The sequence below is a fragment of the Hippocampus zosterae genome, chromosome 4, assembly GCF_025434085.1.
Source record: "Hippocampus zosterae strain Florida chromosome 4, ASM2543408v3, whole genome shotgun sequence".
Classification (NCBI taxonomy): domain Eukaryota; kingdom Metazoa; phylum Chordata; class Actinopteri; order Syngnathiformes; family Syngnathidae; genus Hippocampus; species Hippocampus zosterae.
Genome location: NC_067454.1, coordinates 14,884,503 through 14,908,299, shown reverse-complemented (window position 1 = coordinate 14,908,299; position 23,797 = coordinate 14,884,503). Strand labels below are relative to the sequence as shown.

Genomic DNA, 23,797 nt, shown 5'->3' with positions numbered 1-23,797 from the left:
GCTTACTTCCTTGGAAAAATCCATTTCAGTTACATGTGTGGACGTTCTGATTGTATTTATTCAGATAATCAAAGCTTGGTCAATGTATTCATTTTTCCCCTAAATGTTAAAAAGAAAAACAGGGAAGTGTAAAGGGGGAAATATTTTCATGTGGCCTTTGCTTTTTTTCCCAAGCCCGACTATTCTCCTGCCTGTGCTTTTTATTCACAAATGAGAGGAAAAAAATGCATTACTGTGGACCAGATGGGAACATTCCACATGACCAAACCAATCAATCACATTGGTGGGACGCAGGTGTGACACAGCCGCGCAACAACACACCATTTCACAGTCTATCAGGCACAAACACATGGTCACCAATCAATGGCACCCTGAGGACCCATGAGGAGGGGTGCTTCTCCAAAGCCGTATAGGTTCATGGCTGATGACTTCATAATCACACATCCATTCTCTTAAGAGAAGAGAGGCGATGCACTTTCTAAAAACGTCTCCCGCCATGCGAACACCAACACTGTAATGGATGCCACTAACATGTTCCCCAGCATCCCTTTACGAGCTGTCCGAGGGAACCAGTGCACATTTAACAAGCTGAAAACACTTCTCCCAGCTGGATATTAGAATCCAGCCAGTATGAAACATCAAGTATGCGTCAATGTTTGGCATCACATGCCAAACAACTGTTGGACAGCCAAACAACAGAGAACTGAGGTGAAGGACAAATAGTGAGACACACATGGCTTTGGAATGAGATTCCAGCTTTGAGCACAAGGGATACATTTCAAGCAATGCACGAAACGCAAAAACAGTTTTGAGTGGTAAACCCAGGATCATTGATTCCAGTATATGCCATTTGCTTGAACTAACAGCAAGAACATCTCAATTAATGCTGTTACGGAATTGTGGCCAATTGCAGTGTAGTCGGTGGTTCACATACAGTACATGACTCATGCCACTCAGCGATCGGTTCATGATGCCCGTGATTGACTAGTAAACTGTTGAGCGTGCCTTTCACAGTAAGTCAGCTGGAAAAAGGCTCGCCATGACCCAGAACAGAACAAGCACAATAGAAAATTGATAAATATAGAATTGTGAAAAGATATGATTAGGTGTGAGTATTTGAATGTACAGTACCGAAACCAAGCACGGCAATGTTTAATCGCCCCATGCACCCAAGTGTTTTGGGACCAGAGACTCTCCACGCTTTGCTTTCTAGGCACACACACATATGAAATTATAAATTTCCCCAGTGTGGGACAAATAAAGGATATCTTATCTTATCTTATCTTATCTTATCTTATCTTATCTTGGTAGTTGAAACACAATACATTTATACCACAGATGCTATAGTGGTAGAGCTTAGCTGTGTCATATTCCTATAAGCTGGTGCATTTTTGACTGGCTATTACATCTGCAAAATTGTAAGGTCATTCACCAGAAAACTAGTCGTTGATGGTCAGCCGTACATGAAAACTAGTTGTCCGAACCCTCATACAGCGCCACAGTTTAGTGTTGTGTAATTTGGTGTGCAGCATTACTGGCAGGACATAAAAAACTTTTACAGAGCAAAATTGTTTGCTGTCAAATTTGAGCCTCCTCCAAACAAAGGAGCGTTTTCTACAAAACCTCTGTTATAGATCACTTTGAGATCACTGAACAAGACTGCCCTCATGAGAATTTTGTAGGTTGTCCGACTGAACACAATGCATTGTCGTTAGTACAGAACCCACATAATAACTGTTGTTATTTTATTCATGATTATTGTGATATATATTATGTCCTGGTGCTAACTCCCAAACTGCTTTGGCGAAATATAGCCTTCTGGTGGCTAAATATAGTGCTCAGCACAGCATGTCTGCCATGTTTGTGAAGTGCACTGCTGAAGGTGTTTGGAGACTCATGCAGGTGCACTGGTGCTCTTCTGGCTGGAATGATGACACATTAAGGAAAAAAATAACACTTTCTTTTTGGCTCATTTTCTACTATCAGAGAGAACATACATATAGCAAAGTCCAATTTTAAAAAAAAATGTTTTGCAGTGATTATTACCATCAAGCCGTGACCTCTGCAGCTGATTCCTCGAGACTCATTAAGTGATTATATCTTGGTCAAATCTCAGTTATTTCCACTATAAAGACGCAGCTCCTCCTCCCCAGAGGCCAATGGAGACTCCAGCTGATCCTCTGCAGCTGGCCCGCCTCCCCAGTCAACTGCTGGGGGCCCGGGCCTGAGGAAGCAAAGGCCGGGTAGGGCCAAGATGGGCCAAGAGAGGCACGAGGGTGAGGATGTGCAAGATGTGGGTGGTGTGGGGATGGGGGGGAAAGGCATTTGCGCTCTTTCAGCTCGTCTTCAGCTCTTCATGCTCCACTGACCTCAGTAATAGATAAGCACACCCTGCAGCTCAGCATAATGACCGGCTTCATCCTCGAAACTATACAGCACCACATCGCCCTGTGCTCCATTTGAAACACTGTTCCCGTCGTATGAACTGGAGATATATGTGCCTTTTGCGCTTGTGACTAATAATCATTCATGCAAAACTCAGGTTTTACATGAGTTCATGGAGGAAATCATGCAGGTATGGCAAATAAATGTGGTTACTGTTTGTGTTTAAGTGATGAGCTCAAACGCAAATGTCACTAAGCGCCATTTAGACATAAATAAAGTCACATGCATTAGCAGGCTGCCCCTCATTGCATTGATTGATGGTGCAGTTCCTAACACTGGTAAAAATACAAATTCTCGTCGGTTGCAGAAACCACCTAGCACCATACGTGTTTTAGTTTAGTTCCCATCATCTCCATTTAAACCATGCATATTTATGTCAATATAGGTCATATAAAACCAAATTTTATTCTACTAAAAAAAAGAAAGAAAAACGAGACACTTCAAGAGCCCAATGAAGTCTAACTGTGCGCATGGGTTGAGTTCTCTTTCTTTTGGTTTTTTAGTGGATAGGCGTCAGTACAAAGGGCAGTTTGTGACAGTCTTCATCATTCCATTTAAATTCAGCACAGAAGAGGTACGCACAGTCTTTGACATTGTCGAAGTAGCAATGGACTCGCTGGAGTCCATGCAGAAGATCCAAGCAAGCAAAGTACGTTTATTATTATTATCATATTAAGGACCTGCAAGTAGAGCTCTTTTACAGATGGATGGCATAAAGTTGCCCAAGGCGATCACAGTTCACTGCTGTAAGGAGGCACTTTGAGATCGCCTTCCACTAAGTAATTTTGGTTGCCGACCCCTGATCTAAAAGATTACCGGTAGTCTTTTTTGTGATTCCACCACAAATGAATACCAGTGATGGAAAAGAAATGTGACGATGACCAAGAAACCAAAAATACATACATTTTTATTCTTGTGAGCCAGTGTCAAAAACGATACACAGCATTTCTTTGGATGCTCTGTGTATAAAACAGGGAGTATCACGAGTGACAGGAGCCTGTTTATTCACGTACAAATGCAACAACCACTAGTACGTGTACAGTGGACATGGCATCGATAGTAGAGCTCAGTCTCAGTCACGTTGAGTTCACATGTGGACGTTCATATTCTTGTACGTGTGTGTTGATGAAAGCATTAAGATGATTAGTTAGCATGCAGAGCCAAAGCCGCATGTGTAATGTGAAAGAGACACACCGTGGGGAACGTGACTAAAAATGTATAACTCAGCAGTGGTGTCATGGCTATGAAGCAAAAGGATTGAATTATTTCATGCAAAGACATCTGAAGCTGAACTTTGAATGTTTGAGACGACTGCCACAGATGCGTGCTAGAATTACATCAACCAGAACAGTTTTCTTTGTATTTGCTACCTTTCAAATGTTGGCATTTTTCTATTCTGCTACAACTGGCAATTGAATATATATCAGACATTTCTTCTCATTGTCTTTATGTTGAACAATAGCGGACAGAGTCACTCTGAAAGGAAAATTAGGTCAGTCCGCTAAGTAAATAATTATAACACATTAATCCACAATGGGGCGGCCCGGTAGTCCAGTGGTTAGCACGTCGGCTTCACAGTGCAGAGGTACCGGGTTCGGTTCCAGCTCCGGCCTCTCTGTGTGGAGTTTGCATGTTCTCCCCCGGCCTGCGTGGGTTTTCTCCGGGTTCTCCGGTTTCCTCCCACCTTCCAAAAACATGCGTGGCAGGCTGATTGAACACTCTAAATTGTCCCTAGGTGTGAGTGTGAGTGCGAATGGTTGTTCGTTTCTGTGTGCCCTGCGATTGGCTGGCAACCGATTCAGGGTGTCCCCCGCCTACTGCCCGGAGACAGCTGGGATAGGCTCCAGCACCCCCCGCGACCCTTGTGAGGATCAAGCGGCTCGGAAGATGAGTGATGAGTAATCCACAATGCATTACAGAAAGGAGCAGAGTTCACTTCCTTTGGTTGGAGCTCATTCCGTGTGGTAATTAGGCAGATCGCTTGATATTAAGCACAACCAACATCCCACTAGACAACCCTCATCCAGCTGACACAAGAATAAAAGAAATTGCATTAGGTAATTACAGCTCACTACTTCTTGTTGACGATACGAACTCTCTATCCCCGTGGATAATTAGGAGTGCTGAATGAGGGGCAAATCTTTTATAGCTAACCTTCATGAAACATGTAATTCAAATCTATTGTTGGTAGACTCTACAAGAATGTTGACGTAATTTTAAATTAAATATGATGTCTTGACGTCAAGGATAGTAAACAGATTACAGCACAAGTGACTTCTTCGCACATGACAACTATGTTACCTACTCAAGTGGTGCCAGCCTCCAGCAGTTACTTTCACTTGTTTTCTACTCACACACAACACTTTTCTATCGGCAAAAGCAGGAAGCATGCATGGGGCACTATTTCCAGGACGGAATTCTAATTGGGCCAACAGATACATCATTATAGTGTCATTGTAAATTCTGACACAACGTGGCTGGAAATGACAGGGTCATTATGTCATGGTTTTTGCAATTTCCCATGGAACTATTTTGAAGGTAAAAACTGACCACCTGAAAGCCGACTGGGTAACGTGCAGTGCAAGTTCCCTGAACCTCTATAACAGAAATGACAACAGTATGATTGTTTGAAACAGTTTGTGCGTTATCAGCTCATGTTTCAATGCCCATTGACATTGAGCTAAACTTTCTGGTGTGTGTGCCTTGGCCTCCAGGGGCAGTAGAATACACAACAAAATAATGATCTCATTTTAGGTCTTAGCTCAGCAAGCTGCAGTTAAATTCATCGTTTTTCACAGAGGGTAAAAACCATATGCCTGTCTTGTTACAGTGGCAGACGATATGTGTTGCTGCACTGTTAGTGTTGAAATATCCTTTGTTTACAGTGTTCTAATATTGCTAATTTTGTTATTCCATCAATGGCATTATGGGTAAGCATTAAGCTAGCTGACTTTCATGAGACAGAGTTGTGTGGTTTGATTTAATAATAACATGCAATTCTCTGTTTACGTTTAGTTTTACAGTACCAACCAACTGGAAATGGCAATGAATAGTTTGACCTCTTTTTTGAAGAAGTATTCACAATCAGCTGCTTGCTGTGAAGCTGAATTTTCTTTTTGGTGATGATTGCAAAACAAGCATACACTTATGTCACAGAGTAGTCAGCATGTGCACTTTCATGAATTACATTACTACAGTATTTTCACGACCATAGGGTGCACATACAAGTCTGAAATGGAGGGGTGCCTAATAATCTTGTTCCTGCACATTCACAATCAAGTCGTCTGCTTCTGACAGGTCACTGCAGCACATCAAGATTGTGTAGCTGGCATACAAAATTACAGATGCAGTGTAAGCGTATGTGTGTGTGTTCAATGAGTAAAAACGATAAGGTCTTGATTAATACAAGAGCATAAAATCGAGGACTAACCACAGTGAAAGGAAAGAGTCTGTGGGGACATCACTTAATGGAACTCAGATGTGGTTAGCCATAAACCTGTCCAATGGTTCAACTCAAGGAACAGGATAATGCTCAGCTCTCAAATGATTGGCTTGTCATTAAGAAAAAAAAATCATGGCTGCAGATAGCCACAATGCAAACAGAGATGATGCCATTAAAGGAACAATAAAATGAGAAATAAAAACCAAGAAATAGTAAATAGTCTGGACCAGATTTCGATTATTATTATTAGGTTCAATGGTGTTGTTTAACCCCTCAAACAAGATCTCCTCCACCCTGCAGACAATGTTAGTTGCTTAGGGAGGTTATGATGGTCAGAAGAACTTCTTATGACGGAAAGCTATACTGATAGTGTGACTTGTAGCCTGGGGGAGGGTCATCGCAGGAGGCGGGAAGGGAGTTGCAGCAAAGGGAAGGGGATTAACGGAGGGAATAAAGACAGCAGGAGAGAGGGAAAAAAAATCCCTGTAGACTGGAAAACTACTCAATACTGCTGCCTCCAGATGAATGATGTGCACTGGTGTCATCAAGGCATTTTTTTTAACACAATGTCTTTCCACTACCAAAGGGCATGAAAGGAGTAAGCAGAAAAAAATCACTTACTTACCCATTATGTTTGAGTTCATAAAAGGTGTCGGGGACAATCCTTCATTGGATACTAATCGACTGTCACTCAAATGATCGCCATAATGAGGGCTGTCTGTGAAAGCCTGAGGGAAGAGATCACAATATTAAGCATATTATTGGGCAACATACTTCAGTAATTGAGTCCTATAACATAGGCTTAATGAGTAGGCAGAGACGCCTGTAATAAAATCAGTTGTGTATATTCTTTGTGAGTAACTTACTTATTATTAAGGCTTGGAAAATGAAGAATCTTGGTCTCCTATGTGACTTGCCAACAGGCGTCAAACTTGAAAATGAGTTTTTGAGTTGATTTTTTTTCTATTTAAAAACATAATTCAGAGTATCAAACTGTTGTTTAAGGAACGGAAAAATCTGAAAGATGCAATCCGACATTCACAGGAACCTGCAGCTTTTAAAAAAATGTTGGTTTTTTTTATTCCTGCAGCTTAACAGTACCTTTTCATGACAGTTATCTACTTCAGGGGCTTAGGTCTAAATGTCGGCCACAGCATGGTTTTTGAAAACTTGAGGTCCAAAGTAATAAAAGACTCGCTGTTACTGTCCTAATCCCAAATCCTTATGTGATTCAGTCAAACACAACTCCCTGAGCTGCATTAGTTACCACCAGGGAGATCGCAAACAGCAGTTGGCTTGCATTTCTAGACATATTTTGGCCAACTCATACGCTTTGAATCCAATATACAAAAAAATAATAATAAATCTTATTATCCATCGTTTTTTGGGGGGTGACTTCATGATGATGGAGGAATTTCAAAGGAGGCAGAGTTTTGCTCTGTATGGAGGGAAAGCTATGCGATTTCCCGATTGTGCTGCTGCCTTGCTGCCAGGCCGCACACACTGTTAATCAAACCACAAACAACCTCAATGACAACAAAAGCCTTGTGAGAAGATCGAGCAAACATAAATCCACGCTCGCTCACTCACAGATTTACACACCACGACTAACGTGAGTGGTGTTTCCTCTCCACTGCAGCAGAAGTAGGAAAATACGTCAAACTATAGACATAATTAAAGAAAGCAAAAAAGTGCTTGCTGGTAATGGACAATTAAAATCAGCCCTCTACATGTGCTCTTTGACTACCTGTGCGAAGCAGGAAAAGGCAAGCAAGGCTGTTCGAGAACGGAAGGAAAAAGGAGGTGGGAGGTATAATGGTCAGTGCTCCCCTGGATAGTGTTAGATCGTCAATTGCAGAACCTTCATCAATCATTCATACAAGATGCTAACACATTCTGTCATTGCTGCCATGGGGCATAAGTACTGTAGCACTAGTGGCTAAATAACTTTCAGATTACTGTAGCAGTAGGCAAGCAGAAGCTCACCCAGCTTCCTACTCACAACAGTATTTAAAAAGTCCTCTCAAGACGCAACATCCCAGATGATTGTGTGACCGCGGTTTGGGAGGCGAGGATGCGGTCATGATGGATGCATGCACGGTCCGGTATCAAGTCCGGGCACGAAACCCGGGGGAAGGGGCGGTGTCGTGCAGCAGAGGCGGGAAAGCCTTGGCTGTCAGAGTGGCAGCCTCCAGCCACAGCTGCCCAGGATACAGCGGCTGGCTCAGAGCCAAGGTCAGAATGGCAGGACTGGGGACTTTTCACAGTCGACTGATCACATACACTCATGGCACAAGTGCAGAGGAGCTCTGAATTTCTTTTGTAGCAGGCAAAACAGAAGAAACAAAGAAGGCTTGGCTGTCCAAGAACTTAAGCTGGGAAAGACATTGATGCATTCAGTCTTAAATGGGGGGTGAATGCTCATTATTTCTTTTACTCCAAATAATATGAATGCTAACTTTGTTTTGTAAGCCAGATTTAAAAGTTCCCAATCAAACACACCAGGTTCCCCCTCATCATTGTCAAGAGTCAGTTTCGTTGCTGTGCAGATACTCAGAAATTCTGTGTTTGTCTGCAATCTTTTTACGGCAGTAGCAGCGGAAGGCGGCCAGCTTTTCCTTGTAGTCCGCTGGAAGTTGCTGCGCCACAGTAGTCCTTGCCCGAATGGATAGTAAGCGAAAGCATCAAGATGGACCTCCTTGAAAATGTTCGATTTTCATTTCTTCTGGAAGCGTTTTTGCCCTCAGTTGATTGGTGACTGTAGAGACGCTTCTCCCGGCTCTTCTTTGACCATGAATCCATTGCTCGAGTTGGTATTCCAACTTGGGCCACTTCATCTTGTTTCCACAGAAACTCAGTTTCATCTTCTTAACTTGGCGAAGCTCATTCTCCTGCTTCCCCCACTTGCGAACCATGGAAATTCTCTCGCGCGAGCTCAATAGCCATGTTCCTCCACGTAACTGATCACTTGAAGTTTGAACTGTGCTTCGTAGGATTTTCCAGGATCCGAAGTCATTTTGCCCAATCCACATACTCGTCCTCTTTCACGCCCACTGCTAATTTCCTGCACAGACCCACCACCCGGCTCACCTGATGCTTTCTCATCATTACTGAGTGGTAAAGTTGACTTTACCTAAAGACTGTTAATCGACGAATCTACATACTGTGAAGAACAGAATAAAAGGTGCTTGTAATATTTTGGTTAACTTATTTAGTTACATTAGAATATACAGTATATAGTCTCTTCAACTGTATAAGATCTTATTAGATGATACAACCGTATTTCATGATAGTGTCAGAGAATGCATATACTGTAAATGTGGCACTTGAGACTTAAATAACAAATCATGTGTCATAATTCTTCTCAGGCTATGAAAAACAATTCAATATCAGTGTCAACTGCCTATGCAGCTGTGTGTGTGTGTGTGTGTGTGTGTGTGTGTGTGTGTGTGTGTGTGTGTGTGTGTGTGTGTGTGTGTGCGCGCGTGCGTGCGTGCGTGCGTCTGTGTACGTCTGTACATCTGATGGAGTAAACAGCTGTCTGCTTGCTGATGCTTGTGCCTTGCAATGTCACAAACATTCATTTATATGCACCTGGAGCAAATATATCCCAAGTGTCTCTGTCTTACAATTCAAATCAAGCTGCCAGTGTTACCATTGCCTGTAGCTGTTCATTCGGGAAGGGCACAGAGCAATAAACAAGCACGACGACCAGAGTGGTGCTGACATTTAACTGAGTTCTGATAGAGAGTGACAGGAGATTGACATTAAAAGAAATTCATACAGGACATTGAGAACAGCCAACGTGCGAGGGCCAAACAAATGAAGTGAGAGTGGTTCAGACGTCTCACTTATATATGTTTATTCTTATGAACCCCAACCAGCAATGCTCACTCCAAACAAGAGTTTCCTAAACACACACATAGAGATGGGCCAAATAAGGCATTCTAACTCAAGAGCTACACAGTATTTTAGCCAAGAGCTGGCACAAATCTGTACCAATATTTCAAGATCCTTCCAAAGAGAATTCAGATATGTGTTTCTAAATACATAATATGAATGTTTCTCTACTCTGAGACACCACTTGATTGTGGTGGAGGGATAGACACAATTAGCGATATAAACCTTTTTGTTTAAGCACTTCATCAATAACTTCATAATAATGGAGTCACACATGTATTTCTAGGAACTGTTAAAATATCTTATCTTGGGATGCACAATAACTGTTTTTTCTCAATGATACCAATTACTCCCTGATTCTCCAAACCAATGCAGATAACTTGGTGTGTCTGTATATATATACACACACACACATGCATATATATACGCAGTATATATATATATACATATGTGTATATATATACTGTGTATATATATACTATATATACTGCATATACATGTATATACACAGTATATATATATATACATGCGTGTGTGTATTCATTCATTCATTCATTCATCTTCCGAACCGCTTGATCCTCACTAGGGTCGCGGGGGGTGCTGGAGCCTATCCCAGCTGTCTCCGGGCAGTAGGCGGGGGACACCTTGAATCGGTTGCCAGCCAATCACAGGGCACACAGAGACGAACAACCATCCACGCTCACACTCACACCTAGGGACAATTTAGAGTGTGCGTGTGTGTACTGTACTACAAATATATATAATATATATAAAGTTGTTGCAGCTAAAAAGGATGAAACATTTGAATCCCACTTCCTATGAATGTAGCGGGGTTGGGTAATTATCGAGAAACGTGGTCAGTGACAACATATGGTTGCATGTTTTGCTACTTTCTGAACCCTTTTCACCTCAGACGGTAGGGCGCAATCTCAAATGCTCTGATCGGTCATTTTGTTATCACCGCCACTAGAGTTTTATGTATATTTATAGTCATGGTTCAAAAAAAAAAATCACTCACAAACTTATTTACTTAGCAGTGACATTTCATTCAATGCACATTGCATGCACATGTTCAGATAAAGGCAGAATCCCAAATATAGTACTACTGGCTATTTTCATGTGAAGACATTTTCAAGGACCAAAATAAAAACAAGTGATTAAAAGTATCACTTCCCATACTTGCACTTCAAAGAGCCTTTGCCATTGCATTCCAACAATCACAGTAGGACACAGTGAAGAGTCATATTGTTTTCTATCCATTCATTCCTTTTTTGAACGACTTCACCTCAATATTAGCGATTAGCTTAGAAAGAGTTTGGCTCGGCTACGCCACTATTGTTTACGTGGCCTCCACCACGTGCGGTGCTTTCCAGACCCGACAAGAGTCCTTAGAGGTCCAGCTGGTTGGCTTTTCCCTTCAGGGATGTTGAAAGTTCGGTGAAAAGTCACTCAAACCGGTCGATTTGTATTTTAATCCAATGGTGAATAAGTCCACACGAGTAAGCAGCAACAAAGGTAAAATTACAGGTAAAAAGAAAAAAGCACAGCTCAGTCGTCATCACTCTCCGGCGACTGAATCTGTGGCAGCCATTTGAAACAGGCGGCTCTCGAGGTGGTGCCACAACCGTTGGGACAGCCTGGAAGCCTCGGCCGGCAGCTGTCAATCATATGGATGGAACCCAGCAAGCGGAATGTAAACTCCTAAAAATGTTTTACCCCAAGTTTCAATATAGAGATAGATATATATGCGAACACACACACACACACACAATGAAAGTGGTACAGTGGTCGGCTGGTTAGCACATCTGCCTCTCAGTGCAGAGGTATGGGTTTCGATTACAGCTCTGACCTCCCTAGGTGGAGTTTGCATGTTCTCCCCTTGCCTGTGTGGATTTTCTCCGAGCACCCCGGTTTTCTCCCACATTCCAAAAATATACATGGCGGATTAATGGAAAACTCAAAATCATCCCTAGGTGTGAATGTGAGCGCGAATGGGTGTTCCTCTATGTCTGCCCTGTGATTGGCTGGCAACCGGTTCAGAGTGTACCCCGCCTACTGCCCGAAGATAGCTGGGAAAGGCTCCACCACGCGCATGAGCATTGTGAGGATAATTGGATTATAAAATGGATGGATGGGATGGATACACAATGAGTATTGAGGGGGCGGGGGTTGTTTGAGGTGGGTGGGATGAGAAAACTAAAGCCGTGTTAATAAATGACTCACTGCTACTTCTGAACTCGCACATGTAGCAGAGCCATAGACTCTTATAGTGATCGTAACCAGACCAACATTTGTGTAGATGAGACAGCTTTCAATATCGACCTAATTTTGCTAATATTGAATCGATACACATGACATTGTTTTTTTGCTCCAATATCACTCTGATAATTAGCAGTCCAATAGTTATTGTTCATCTTATCACACAAAGCAACCAGGTAGTAAAAGATATCCATCAAGTGTCAGAACATCAACATGGTCTATGTCTATTGCAGGTCATTCAGTGGGCAATGTGCCACCTCCACGTGATGACTGTTAAATGATGTGCTATGAAGCAGAAAGGGCATTCAGAGGTGTTAAGTTAAGGGTTATCTTACCCGGGAGGGTTCGTACGAAGGACTGGAATCGCCACCTGAGGCCCAAGATGTTTGGTTGGGCCGCTCATCCATTCCTGTCAGGAAAGGACAAGCACAACTCTGTCAACAAGTCAAGATGACTCATGTGCTCCAATGTGCATATGCCCAAATCCTGCACAGCAACATCCTGCAGTAGGTCTGAACGATTTACCGTTTTCAGATCAAGCAAGCAGTAGGTCTTCAGCCATCTCGTTACCTCTGCGTCCCGCATACTAGACGCATAATTTTCCTGCCAGACGCACAGTTCCAAATAATGTGCGTTTTTGTGACTTAAGGAAATTTCTCAGTCAACGATTGCAGTTTGATAATCGCCGTCATTCTTCTTTTGAACTCGTGTTAAGTAATCTCGCATGACGAGATTTCCGTTCTCGCGAGACGAAATTGGCAAGATCGGCCTTCACCGCGTGGAAAGCAGACAATTGCCTAGTCGTGTAACGTTAAAACAAGTGTTGCGAACATGTGTTGTGAAAGTTTATTGTGGAGATATCACAGAGTTTTTTGCGATAATAATCTTGTATGCCTGAATTATTAAAATTTTTGTAGCATTTGTATATAAGAAATAAACCTATTATCAATGTACACTGTTGTTGCTTGTGTTATTATCATATGCAATTGAATAAGTAGACCATTTCAGAAGTCGAAATTTGGGACTCTCCAAATGCATAATGGGACTCATACTTTTCTGAGCAGCGAGTCCTTGGGACTCGCTGGGGTTAAACTGTAAAATTATCACTGAGTCTTGCTTCGTTGAGCCATTTTAAAAACTTTGAAAAAAGACTGCCCACATACCCACTTTCGTGTCCTTACACATAATTAGAGTAATAGCTTATAATGTGGCAATGCTATGATGTAATTTTCTGTCATGTTTGTAAATGTTACTGTACACAGTGAATACTTCTCTCCAGCCGAAAATTGTGAACTGATTAAAAACTGCAGTATCAGTCAGAAAACTTGCAAGTGAGTCTTTTCCTAAAACTGTCCAGCATTGGCCTGCAGCAGCAACCGGTGCTGATTCTGCGCTGGATGCATAGTCCGTCTTCCATTGGTTTTCTCATAGATGTTTGATTTTAAGACATCTTGCTTTACAGATACGTGCTCAGTATCGTATCTATTGCTTGCTGGAATAGATTCTAGCTTTCGGCACCTATAGGTACTGTATGTTAGTACAGGACAAAGAGTACAGTAAATGGATGGTGAGTGATTTGCTTCAGAATTGTACATTTGGCATGTGGCACATATGACAGACTTAACATTTTAGCCAACAAGTGCATTCTTGAAGGGATATTTTGAAAGCTTAAAAAGTTTGTTTTAGGATGCAATTAAGTGGACCATTGGGAAAATTCTTCTGTTGACGACGCACACACGCACAGCAAGTGATTGAGCACTGCACATTTACTGACGTGACACCAGAAAAACTGCAACTCGTTTGAAGGCTCACATCCAATATACTGTAATGTAGTGCTACAAAAACCATGGCGGATGACCACAAAGAGAGGAAAAGAGCGACTATAAAGGAGTGGCTATTTTGAGAGGCTGTTGGCAAGAAATGATCGCCTCATTCACCGATCGCACCCATGTAGTGCGGTGACAGAGACTTTCTAAGCGTTTCTTTCTGGCTACATCTAACCACATTGGGCCACATCTCATGGTGTGAGGCGGACCTCTAGGTGTCATAAAATGAGAAATAGAACAAAGGCTTTGCATTTCAAGTGTCATTGATGTATGCCAATTGACAACACACACAAACACAACTATTCCAAATCAAAGTAAACTTCTGTTTCAAATTCAAAGATATGAATAAATAAAATCAATAACGTCACCCAAATTTGCAGAGGTACACCATCTGGCATATGCTGAAACACATATGTATTTTTTTTTCTTTTTTTAAATCGGATTTGGGTGATACAGTCAGTAAAATATGTTTATAGTTTGTGCTGCTTTAGGCAATATTGTGCTCGCAGTAACGGCAGTTATTGATTGTTCCTGATGTTATTTTGTGTGTCTCAGAAAACTGTAATGTCATTTGTTCAACTTTGTCTTTAAATGGAAAAATCCCTAATAAATCATGGATAATATAAAAAGTAACACAATCCCAAGCACACAAACGTTTAGGTGAAACTGTGATTATGCATTAGATGCAAACATTTAGCCTGCTGGGGGAAGGAACGGAGCCAAATGTGTGAGGCGACAGAACAGAAATAGACCCTGAGGGCTGCTGTCTGGCTCAATGACCTGACACTATTTAGTATGGCATTATCAATTTGATATTTGATTACTTCTTATATTCATCAAATAAGACACGATCGTGTGTAACCAGTTAGAAAATGGACTCCTATTACATGACAGTTCATTGTCTCAGCATCTTTATCAAGGTAGCCTCAAACTAGCCATTCATTAGTCGCAACTACACTGAGGAGTCAATGGCCCCATAAACATGCATCATCAACACAGCTGGAAGGGAGGGAAGAAGTGATGAATCTCTGTCAAAGGCCCTGGGAATATATATTTTCTTCCAATCCATCTTTCTGTGGCATGTCTTGCCGGTTTATGCTCTACCTCAATTATATGGCGGTGCCCAGCTGAGATGCAATAGTCCAAACTCTCATTCCAGGCAATTTCCACACCTCTGTCTGCACGCTCCCTCGCCTTATGCTCACAATCACTTAGGTAGGCGCTTCTTCCCTCTTTGAGGATCACAAACACAGGAGGACAAACTGGAGGCCGGCCGCAGAAGGGATGTACTCGCAGTCGGCCAGATATACTTTGGAGGTTCAGCAGTTTATTTTGTCATCATAATTTTCTGCAGCTGGTCCCCTTCTATATTCACTATGACAAACTGGGCCAATATCTTGAGATGTATAACATTGACATTGGGGATGGTATGACTCATGACTCAAATTCTAGACACAAGGGTACATTCGGACTATGAAGGCATTGCACCCAAATGTATCATTGACTGAAATAAAACTACTGCGCCACTATTTAACACCACTGGATGAACGTTGATAAACTCCATGTGGTAGCATCATGTTTCTCCAGTTTTGAAGCATTTTGGAATAAGGAAACTAGCACTCTATTTATAAAGCATATAGTAATAACATAAGGTAAATAATTAAACATAATTGACTCATTGCAACACTTTCTGGTGTGTGGGGGGGTTGGGAGTGTAGGATAATATAGTCATGAAGACAGAAACAAATTCACGACCGTCAGGGACTTCGTGCAATGCAATGTACAATGTAATAGTGGTTGTTTTTTTTACAGAGGACAAGTGAAGGTCAGTATTGTTGAATCGTCTGTCTCCATGTGTTGATGCACCATTTGTGTTTAAATATTCCAATAATATGCATAATAACGATGCAACACTGATGCTATTCTTTAGCCAATATATGGCTTTTTGCACTGTTGGTTAGCATTACGCTCGCGGAAGGCAACATGGTTGATAACGTGTAATTCTTTTCGTATTAGGTTCAGTTTGACAGTCAACTTAAAATTTGATTTTACACTCGTGTTTTTACTTTCAAGTATCTATGCCAATGTATCAGAGAATATATTTTTTTAGTATAAGCGCAGACCGAATTCAACTCGTATCTCAAGGCACAATTTCACATTTATCCCAGCAACATCCTACTTACATGGCATATTTGCTCTCGGGAAGTCCTATTTTGAACGATCAAAAAGATTAAGATATTCATTAATGATAAATTCGTGCTCTTCTGACTTCGGAAGGCAGAATTCTCTTTGCCCGTTATGTGGTAGACGGAAGGGGGAGGGCAAATCTCTCTCTCTCTCTCTCTCTCTCTCTCTCTAATTCTCTCTCTCATTCTCTCTCTCCTTCTCTCTCTCTCGCGCTCTCTCGCTCTCTCTAACACACACACTTGCACACACAACATTCACATAGCTTGTAGCTCATCTGTTGTTGCACAATTCACCTCAGGCATGTTGTGCATGGAAGCAGCCACGGGCTCAGACTGGTCAAAGAGAGCCACGTGTTAGCAGGCTAACTGTAATCAAGGAATACGGCTCCTTTTCGATGCTGCTTGAAAGGGAATACGTTTGGTCTCATCTGATTCAGTGAGTTGTTTCCAGTCTGGCTCTCAACCTAAAATTAAAATTCAGGATTTCTGTTTGAATTTCATCAGGAAGGACTGTTGTCTTTTGCTTTCCTGAGGACAGACAAGGTGTTTAAAAAAAAATCTTTCACTTCACTTCATGGATGACAGCTCTGCTCTTCCACCTTTGTCTTTTTATTCAGTTCCCCTCGATGTGTGTTTTTCATTTCCCAGATAAATGAGGACAACAAGGCTTTGTGGGCGCACACAAAACATGCTCTCAGAAAACATAATGCTTGTTTTGTTGACTTTCTCTACTGGCGTTACACAATAGATGGCACTTTGGTTGAATGTCCTGTCGCATTCACAGTCAGGAAGCGAAATCTGACCTCTGTGTATTCAAAACAAACCATGCACTAACTTGTTTGTCAGTCAAGGTGCTTCAGGATCAAAAGGGCTGTAATTTAGGGGGAATTAATGATTTGTTGTGCAGGCCGACGTAAACTGATAAATTAAAACACTGTAAACCTGAGTAGTAATTTGATTTTGTGCTCTTACATGGAAATGTCTGTACAGTAATCGGTTCTGACCTTCCCCCCAAAAAACAAACAAAACAAAATGTAATGCATAATAAGACTGCATAATATTGTTGATCATCAAAACATACAATAATTCATAATTAATTACAATTAAAACATTTTTGGGGCACATTGCATCAACTGAATGGCTATTGTGCCACTTTTTTTAGCATGCCAGTGTTGGCCACCCGGAGGAAGCGTAAGACAGACAGAGATCACTAATAATAGTCGTTCTTCCCAGAGGATAACGTTTCTATGTATGTATGACTGGGAGCACTGATAAATTGTCTGTCTTCATGTGTTGCTTCACTGTTTGCATTCAATCCGTTGCTTAAAGAGTAAAAGCACTGCAACACAAATGCTATTGAACATAAACATTCAAGACAGCAGATTGAAATGCTAAGCTATGTGATTGCTATAAATACACCAAGTGTAAGACCCTTTGTCTCACGCTTCATTTTACAGGAAACTTCAACCAAGAGTGGCAATGAACAGCTTTAAGTCTGCTCTCGCAAGTGCCCCCCACCCACCCCCAAAAAAGAGGGGGGCACATGACATGCTGGAAAAACAAAGTCGATGCAGTTTTATCTCAAGGTACCACTGTACTCTGTATACATGTACAGTATAACCATACCATTCCCACCGATTCTGTCACTTCCCCAGTGGGGGTGGGATCATCTACTTAGCCCTTAAATAATATCAAGTAACATTTACATCCGTCTATCTACGCAATACAACAACATTTTTCATGTCATTGGCTCACTGCTCTCCCCTACACTGCACCCGCCCACTTTTTTTTTCTGATAAGCAAATAAACTGGTTTATGCGAGTGAAATTGGATTCAATTCAAACTCCGAGTTGATGCAGTCATTGCAAAATGAAATTCAAGCAATTTCAAGATCAATTTCAAGCTTTTCCAGTGCTCTATAGAGGCCATAAAATTACAGACAGCGGGCCGCATGTTTAAGACATATGCTGCACAACGCTCCTACCTGATGCACTAAATTGGCTGCTTCCAAGTGTCGTCGGCCTGTTCTTCCCGCCGTTGACAGGTGGAGAGAACATCTGTGAAAATGAATGTGGACTAAATGAAACAGAAATCAACATAGACCCTAGACTTACAAGTGCTGCGGTTCAGGAGAGCAGCTAAGAATCAGGGATCACAATTGTCAATGTGTGTGGACGAATGAGCTAAAATGCTTCAAGTGCTAACACTTCTGAGAGACAGCCACAAGGTAAAAAAAAATTGCAAAGTGTCTCCTACCGCACTGAAATCCAGGAGGTCGCTCAATTCTTTGTCTGTTCCAAGAGCGGCAATCCGCTGCTGAGGATTCATCCTGGCGAACTTGAGACTTGGAGGGAACACAGACAAACACGTTCCCATCAAATCCAATCACTGTTGGGACATTTTGTTAACCTTTTTACGCTGTTCATTTTCCATGGACTTCTAAGTAGCGGTGGTAGCCGACCACAAATGGCGTTTGGTTACTTTGTGATTGTATACATGCTGTTGTTTATAACAGTCCTACTTTTGAGTAGAAACAATGCAGTTGACCTTCTTTTCAAATGCATCGGGCCACCATTGATGTCGGACCCAGCTCAATAAAGTTACTGAAAGTGCACAAGCAACTGTGTATGTCCTTGACCACTTGCATTACACTAGGATCTAACTAGTGATAATAGGCTATATTCAATTAGCCATGTTATCCTGGTTTGGAGATGGTAGATGTGCTGTTGTGGTACAAATTGCATCTTCTTTGTTAAGCATGAAATGAGCCGAAACTTTGGACATTCCCCATTTTTAAAGGACTGGTCACTCGTGGCTCACCACCATTGCACCAACGTATTTCCACGTTGAGTGGTGCGTGCATGCATAGTAAGATTCATCTATGGGTGAAGAAGATTCAAGGTAGAGTTTTTGCAGCCACATTTTTTAATCAATTTGAGTTATTTGATTAATTGTTGCAGCCCTAAAATATCATATACACTGTACAGTATTTTGCCATAAAAATAAATTATGTAAAGTTGTATTTAGCTGCATTGCAGAAAATTATCTTTCTTTGAGTTTTTCTGTGAAAAGTGGAGGACAGAATCAGAAAATAAATCAGAAAAAAGGTGTATCCACACCTTCAGGAATACCCAGAATCCACTAAACATTCCTTTTACTATTTTACTGTATCTCCCATGATCAAAGATCACAGATCAACAGGTGCACGTTTTCTATGATAATGTGAGCAAATGAGGTGGGAACACAAACACTTCTCAGGACTGTTTCAAGCTCCATCTTTAACTCTGTTATCACTGTACCATTAAAAATACAGTACACCAATTTATTGCATGTACAATTTTCATTGATTTAATACACAATGGTGAATTTGAAATCCGCTTTGAGTAGATATGGGTCAAATTTTATCTGGAGCCACTTCAATGTAAAAATGCTTTGCGAACCTGTTCAAAAGACTAACATGTTTGCGTATTTACAGTCACTGCAGGAGAGAGAACTCATCACATTTCTAGGCGGAGGAATGACAATGTATTTCAATAGCTGTGCTGTAATGCACAATGAGGCGCATCGTCGCCGCGGGTGTAAAATTGAATGTGCAAGAATACTGGTGTGGTTTAAGTCATACACAGATGTTTAACGCACATTCAAATGCGTTCTAATTAAAGGCAAGACATGCAGCAGCATCAGCATCGCGTCCGTGAATATCACCTGGTCATCAGACACTGCACGTTGTTACAAAGACACACGGGCTCTAAGTTTAACACACATTGACACACATTAAGGCTTTTAGAAAGAAGGGCTATAAGGTTACAAGTGACATTGCTAAGTTGCTATCGCTAGCCGCAATTACACCACGACTTCATAAGGATTTGGAGCGAGCTAGCAGACTGTCAATGCGCTTTTTTGTACATTAAGTAGACAGAAAAAACGCGTCCCTCCAGCCAGTGTCACATAAATTGACAATTGTTCGAATGTACATAAAGAGAATTGGACGAGCGACAACGTGAAATCTCAGCACCAGACCACAAAACGCAATTACAGTCCTCCTCAACTCTCAACTTCTTTCACAGGTCCGAGTCCATTTCGCCCGAGTCCCCCCCTTATACCTTACCTTTTTTTAGAGTAAAATCCAGACTAGGGTGATCTGGTGAAGACTCGCCTTCTCGCTGTACGCCTCTCTACGCGTCAAATATGCCTTTAAACGGCAATTGCAGTTAGAAATATGCTGTATTTGTACCACTTGGAGTTTCCCTTAGGCAGACATTTTTGCTCTGCGAGTGCCTCAGCACCAAGATGACATCGGGGTTAGTGTATCCTTCCGCCACGCACAGGGACACGGTGCTCCTTCTCAGCGGGAGATGCTGCTCCTTGTAGCGGGCGAAGACGCGCCTCATCTCGGCGAAATCGCCTAAGATGAATCGCTTGATCAACGGCGGGTGCATCGGTTTGTGGACGACTCCGACGTTGTGAAATCCCGTGGTGGAGAGCAACGAAGTCCAAATACTTTCCTCCTGTGCCTATGTGTTTTGGTGTATGTTCTTTACTTGACTATTTTTCTAACGACGTTTCACTCTTGCTTGACTTCATAAATTTGGTAACCATACACGCAGGATGACAGGCAACGTAAAAAAAGGTTACATTTCCAATAATGCATGATCAAAATACAGAAATATAAACCTGCTGTGGAAATAGTTGTTCCAAATTTTAAGCTGCAGCAAATAATATTTTTCTTTTCTCTTGTTTCCTACTTGTTAATGGCCAACAGGATAAATACTTTATAATTCCATTTTTTGTATGAGTTTGTTTGTGTTCTTTGTTATTAAAGAAGTTAATTTTACTTTTGTTTCACCTCTTTTGTTTAGCCGTGTAGAGGAAGAGAAACCTGAGTTATATGACTCAAGAGAGATGACATCATCAAACTAATTATCGAGACTGTATAGGCCAGGCATGTCCAAAGTCCGGCCCGCGGGCCAAATCCGGCCCGCGGTCGAATTTCATCCGGCCCTCGGCCCCCGTCATAAAATCAGTGCCGTCTGGCCCGCAGGTTGGGCGCAATGGAACACGTGTTGCATTGACTGAGGTCTCGTAGACTGGTGAGTGATGTTTCATAGAGTACTGCTTCCCTCTAGTGGCTAAATGAGTAATAGCATTCACTAAATGAGTAATAGCATTTAGACACTAGAGGGCATCACTCACGAGTTAACAAGACATCACTACGTGTTTATATTGACTCATATGTCATATTTCAAATTCCTGTTTCAAATGAACCAAAATAAATTCTTAAGATTGTTGAAATTAAAATAAAAATGGAAATGTGAAACAGACTGGCTTACTAAAATTTGTTGAACAATATTGTTGTTCAATGTAAAGAATGTCAGCCAAGGTCGGCCCCCCCGACATTTTACCACATAAAATCTGGCCCCCTTGGCAAAAAGTTTGGACACCCCTGGTATAGGCCCTTGTGCGCTTTCCTAGAATTCCTCTTTTTTCCAATGTTTTTAGCTGTAATGGAGTGTGTCACTCAAACCAATGTAACCATGGAGTGTGTCACTCAAACCAATGTAACCATGTTACTTATGTCATAAAAAATTAATTAACATTAAAGATGTGTTTGTTTATTACATAGCTACGTTCGTTCTTGTCCAGTTACCATAACTGCTAACAAAACTACTGACTGCACAACATTGATTTGCAACACCGTTAGTGTATTTAACCTAAGACTTAAAATTTAATTACGATTCAAGTAAAATTTAACTGTCTGTGAGTTGAGGGGTTCGTAGTTTTCAAATGGATGACTCTATGTAGAGCAGGCGTGTCCAAAGTCCGGCCCGCGGGCCAAATCCGGCCCGCGGTCGAATTTCATCCGGCCCTCGGCCCCTGTCATAAAATCAGTGCCGTCTGGCCCGCAGTTTGGGCGCAATGGAACACGTGTTGCATTGACTGAGGTCTCGTAGACTGATGAGTGATGTTTCATAGAGTACTGCTTCCCTCTAGTGGCTAAATGAGTAATAGCATTCACTAAATGAGTAATAGCATTTAGACACTAGAGGGCATCACTCACGAGTTAACAAGACATCACTCCGTGTTTATATTGACTGATATGTCATATTTCAAATGATCCTTGCAGTTGTGGATATGTGTATTGCTTGTTCATTTCCCTATTGTTCGAGTCAAAGGTTTTGTGACTATTGAAAAGTCACGGTGATACATTTTATGTTTCAAATCAATCAATTTGCACTCAGGAGACTTCTGTTTAAGAAAAAGTCAAGTGAATAAGCAGTTGCATGTGATATACCTGTTTCAAATGAACCAAAAGAAATTCTTAAGATTGTTGAAATTAACATAAAAATGGAAATGTGAAACAGACTGGCTTACTAAAATTTGTTGAACAATATTGTTGTTCAATGTAAAGAATGTCAGCCAAGGTCGGCCCCCCGACATTTTACCACATAAAATCTGGCCCCCTTGGCAAAAAGTTTGGACACCCCTGATGTAGAGAATGGGCAAAAGGAGAGATGGACTTCAATTAAACGCAGCTTTTATTTTTCAACGTCTAAACGATGCATTCAATAATATGTTTTGTAATAAATGAATTCAGGCAAACGAGTCCTGGAACATGCCTGGGACAAAAACACAAACAGAAAACTGGCATGAAAATGTACGGGCTGATGATGAAGCTGAACGAATCAAATTAGAGAGAGAGAGAGAGAGAGAGAGAGAGAGAGAGAGAGAGAGAGAGAGAGAGAGAGAGAGAGAGAAATACCTGTTTTCCTTAAAAACATGAAAAGGGGTCCTTTTTAATTTTGGCACCTAAATTGTCCTCTAATTCTGGAATGACATCTGTACTTATGTACATTTCACAGTCTGTACATTCTTGCTTGCAATGAATGAATGGACTTTCTTGCTTGAACATGTACACGAGTTGAATCAGTATTTCTACTTTTACCAAGTACTTCTACATAAATGGTGTATGAATACTTTTACTACCTCTCATATCTATGCTGGTTATGGTATGCCTCGTTTGAATAACAATGGAATGTGCATTTTTTTTTTAAGAAAGAAAGAATCCCATTTCACATTCGAGTTAAGGACACATTACAATACGTGTAAGGTGAACAAAGGTAAATACAAGATGGGCTTTTCTCAAAACGTTTTAACAGAGCGCTTGGGAATGATTGATTCAATGACATGCTTCGAGAAAACGAAGGCATTTTTTTCCTCCAAAGTAGTCATTCTCGCACGTCGCAGGCAGGGCACGAACTGTTTGGGACTACTTTTTCCTCCGCGCTGACGAGAAACCAAACCAAAGGACTGCAGTGAAGTCAGTTTCATGTTTGCTTTGGCAGAAGGCTTCTCGTTTGTACTGATTAGTATGATTAGTGCTTTTCGGGGGTTGCAAAAATCCACCCCATCTGTAGAAGTATAGATTCTTATGTAAAAAGCACGCTGGGAAAAGTAGAACTTTGGTTGACTTGAAATTGGAGTTTACTTCGTTTAGTGACCACGCTGTAACTCAAGACACTCCGACTTCCAACCATATTTCCCCATTGGAATGAATCGAAATGGCATTCATTTCTTCCAAAACGCACACATGCGCACACAAACACACAAAATGTGTGATGTTTTTATAAGCATTTTATAATATTGTATTTTATGGAAAAAAAACTGAATTTTAAAAATGAATACTATACTAGTCCGTGCGGCACAGTGCAGGACTGCTTAGCACGTCCGCCTCTCAGTGC

At 41.4% G+C, this 23,797-nt stretch overlaps 1 protein-coding gene across 2 annotated transcripts in view; it reads right to left on the bottom strand.

The window, feature by feature from the left end:
• The window catches only part of tcf12 (transcription factor 12), a 68,609-nt gene extending 48,125 nt beyond the window's left edge, over positions 1 to 20,484 (bottom strand). The window contains exons 1-5 of one of the 2 annotated variants that reach the window (XM_052063779.1): positions 20,167 to 20,484; positions 18,315 to 18,403; positions 18,043 to 18,115; positions 12,382 to 12,455; positions 6,513 to 6,615 (exon numbers count right to left, since the gene is read on the bottom strand). In XM_052063779.1, coding sequence (XP_051919739.1) covers positions 6,513 to 6,615; positions 12,382 to 12,455; positions 18,043 to 18,115; positions 18,315 to 18,386 — 322 coding nt within the window. In that variant the 5' untranslated portion in view covers positions 18,387 to 18,403; positions 20,167 to 20,484. The remainder of the gene's footprint in view (positions 1 to 6,512; positions 6,616 to 12,381; positions 12,456 to 18,042; positions 18,116 to 18,314; positions 18,404 to 20,166) is intronic. The other variant, XM_052063780.1, reaches the window with a different exon arrangement.
• Between the last annotated feature and the right edge of the window lie 3,313 nt (positions 20,485 to 23,797).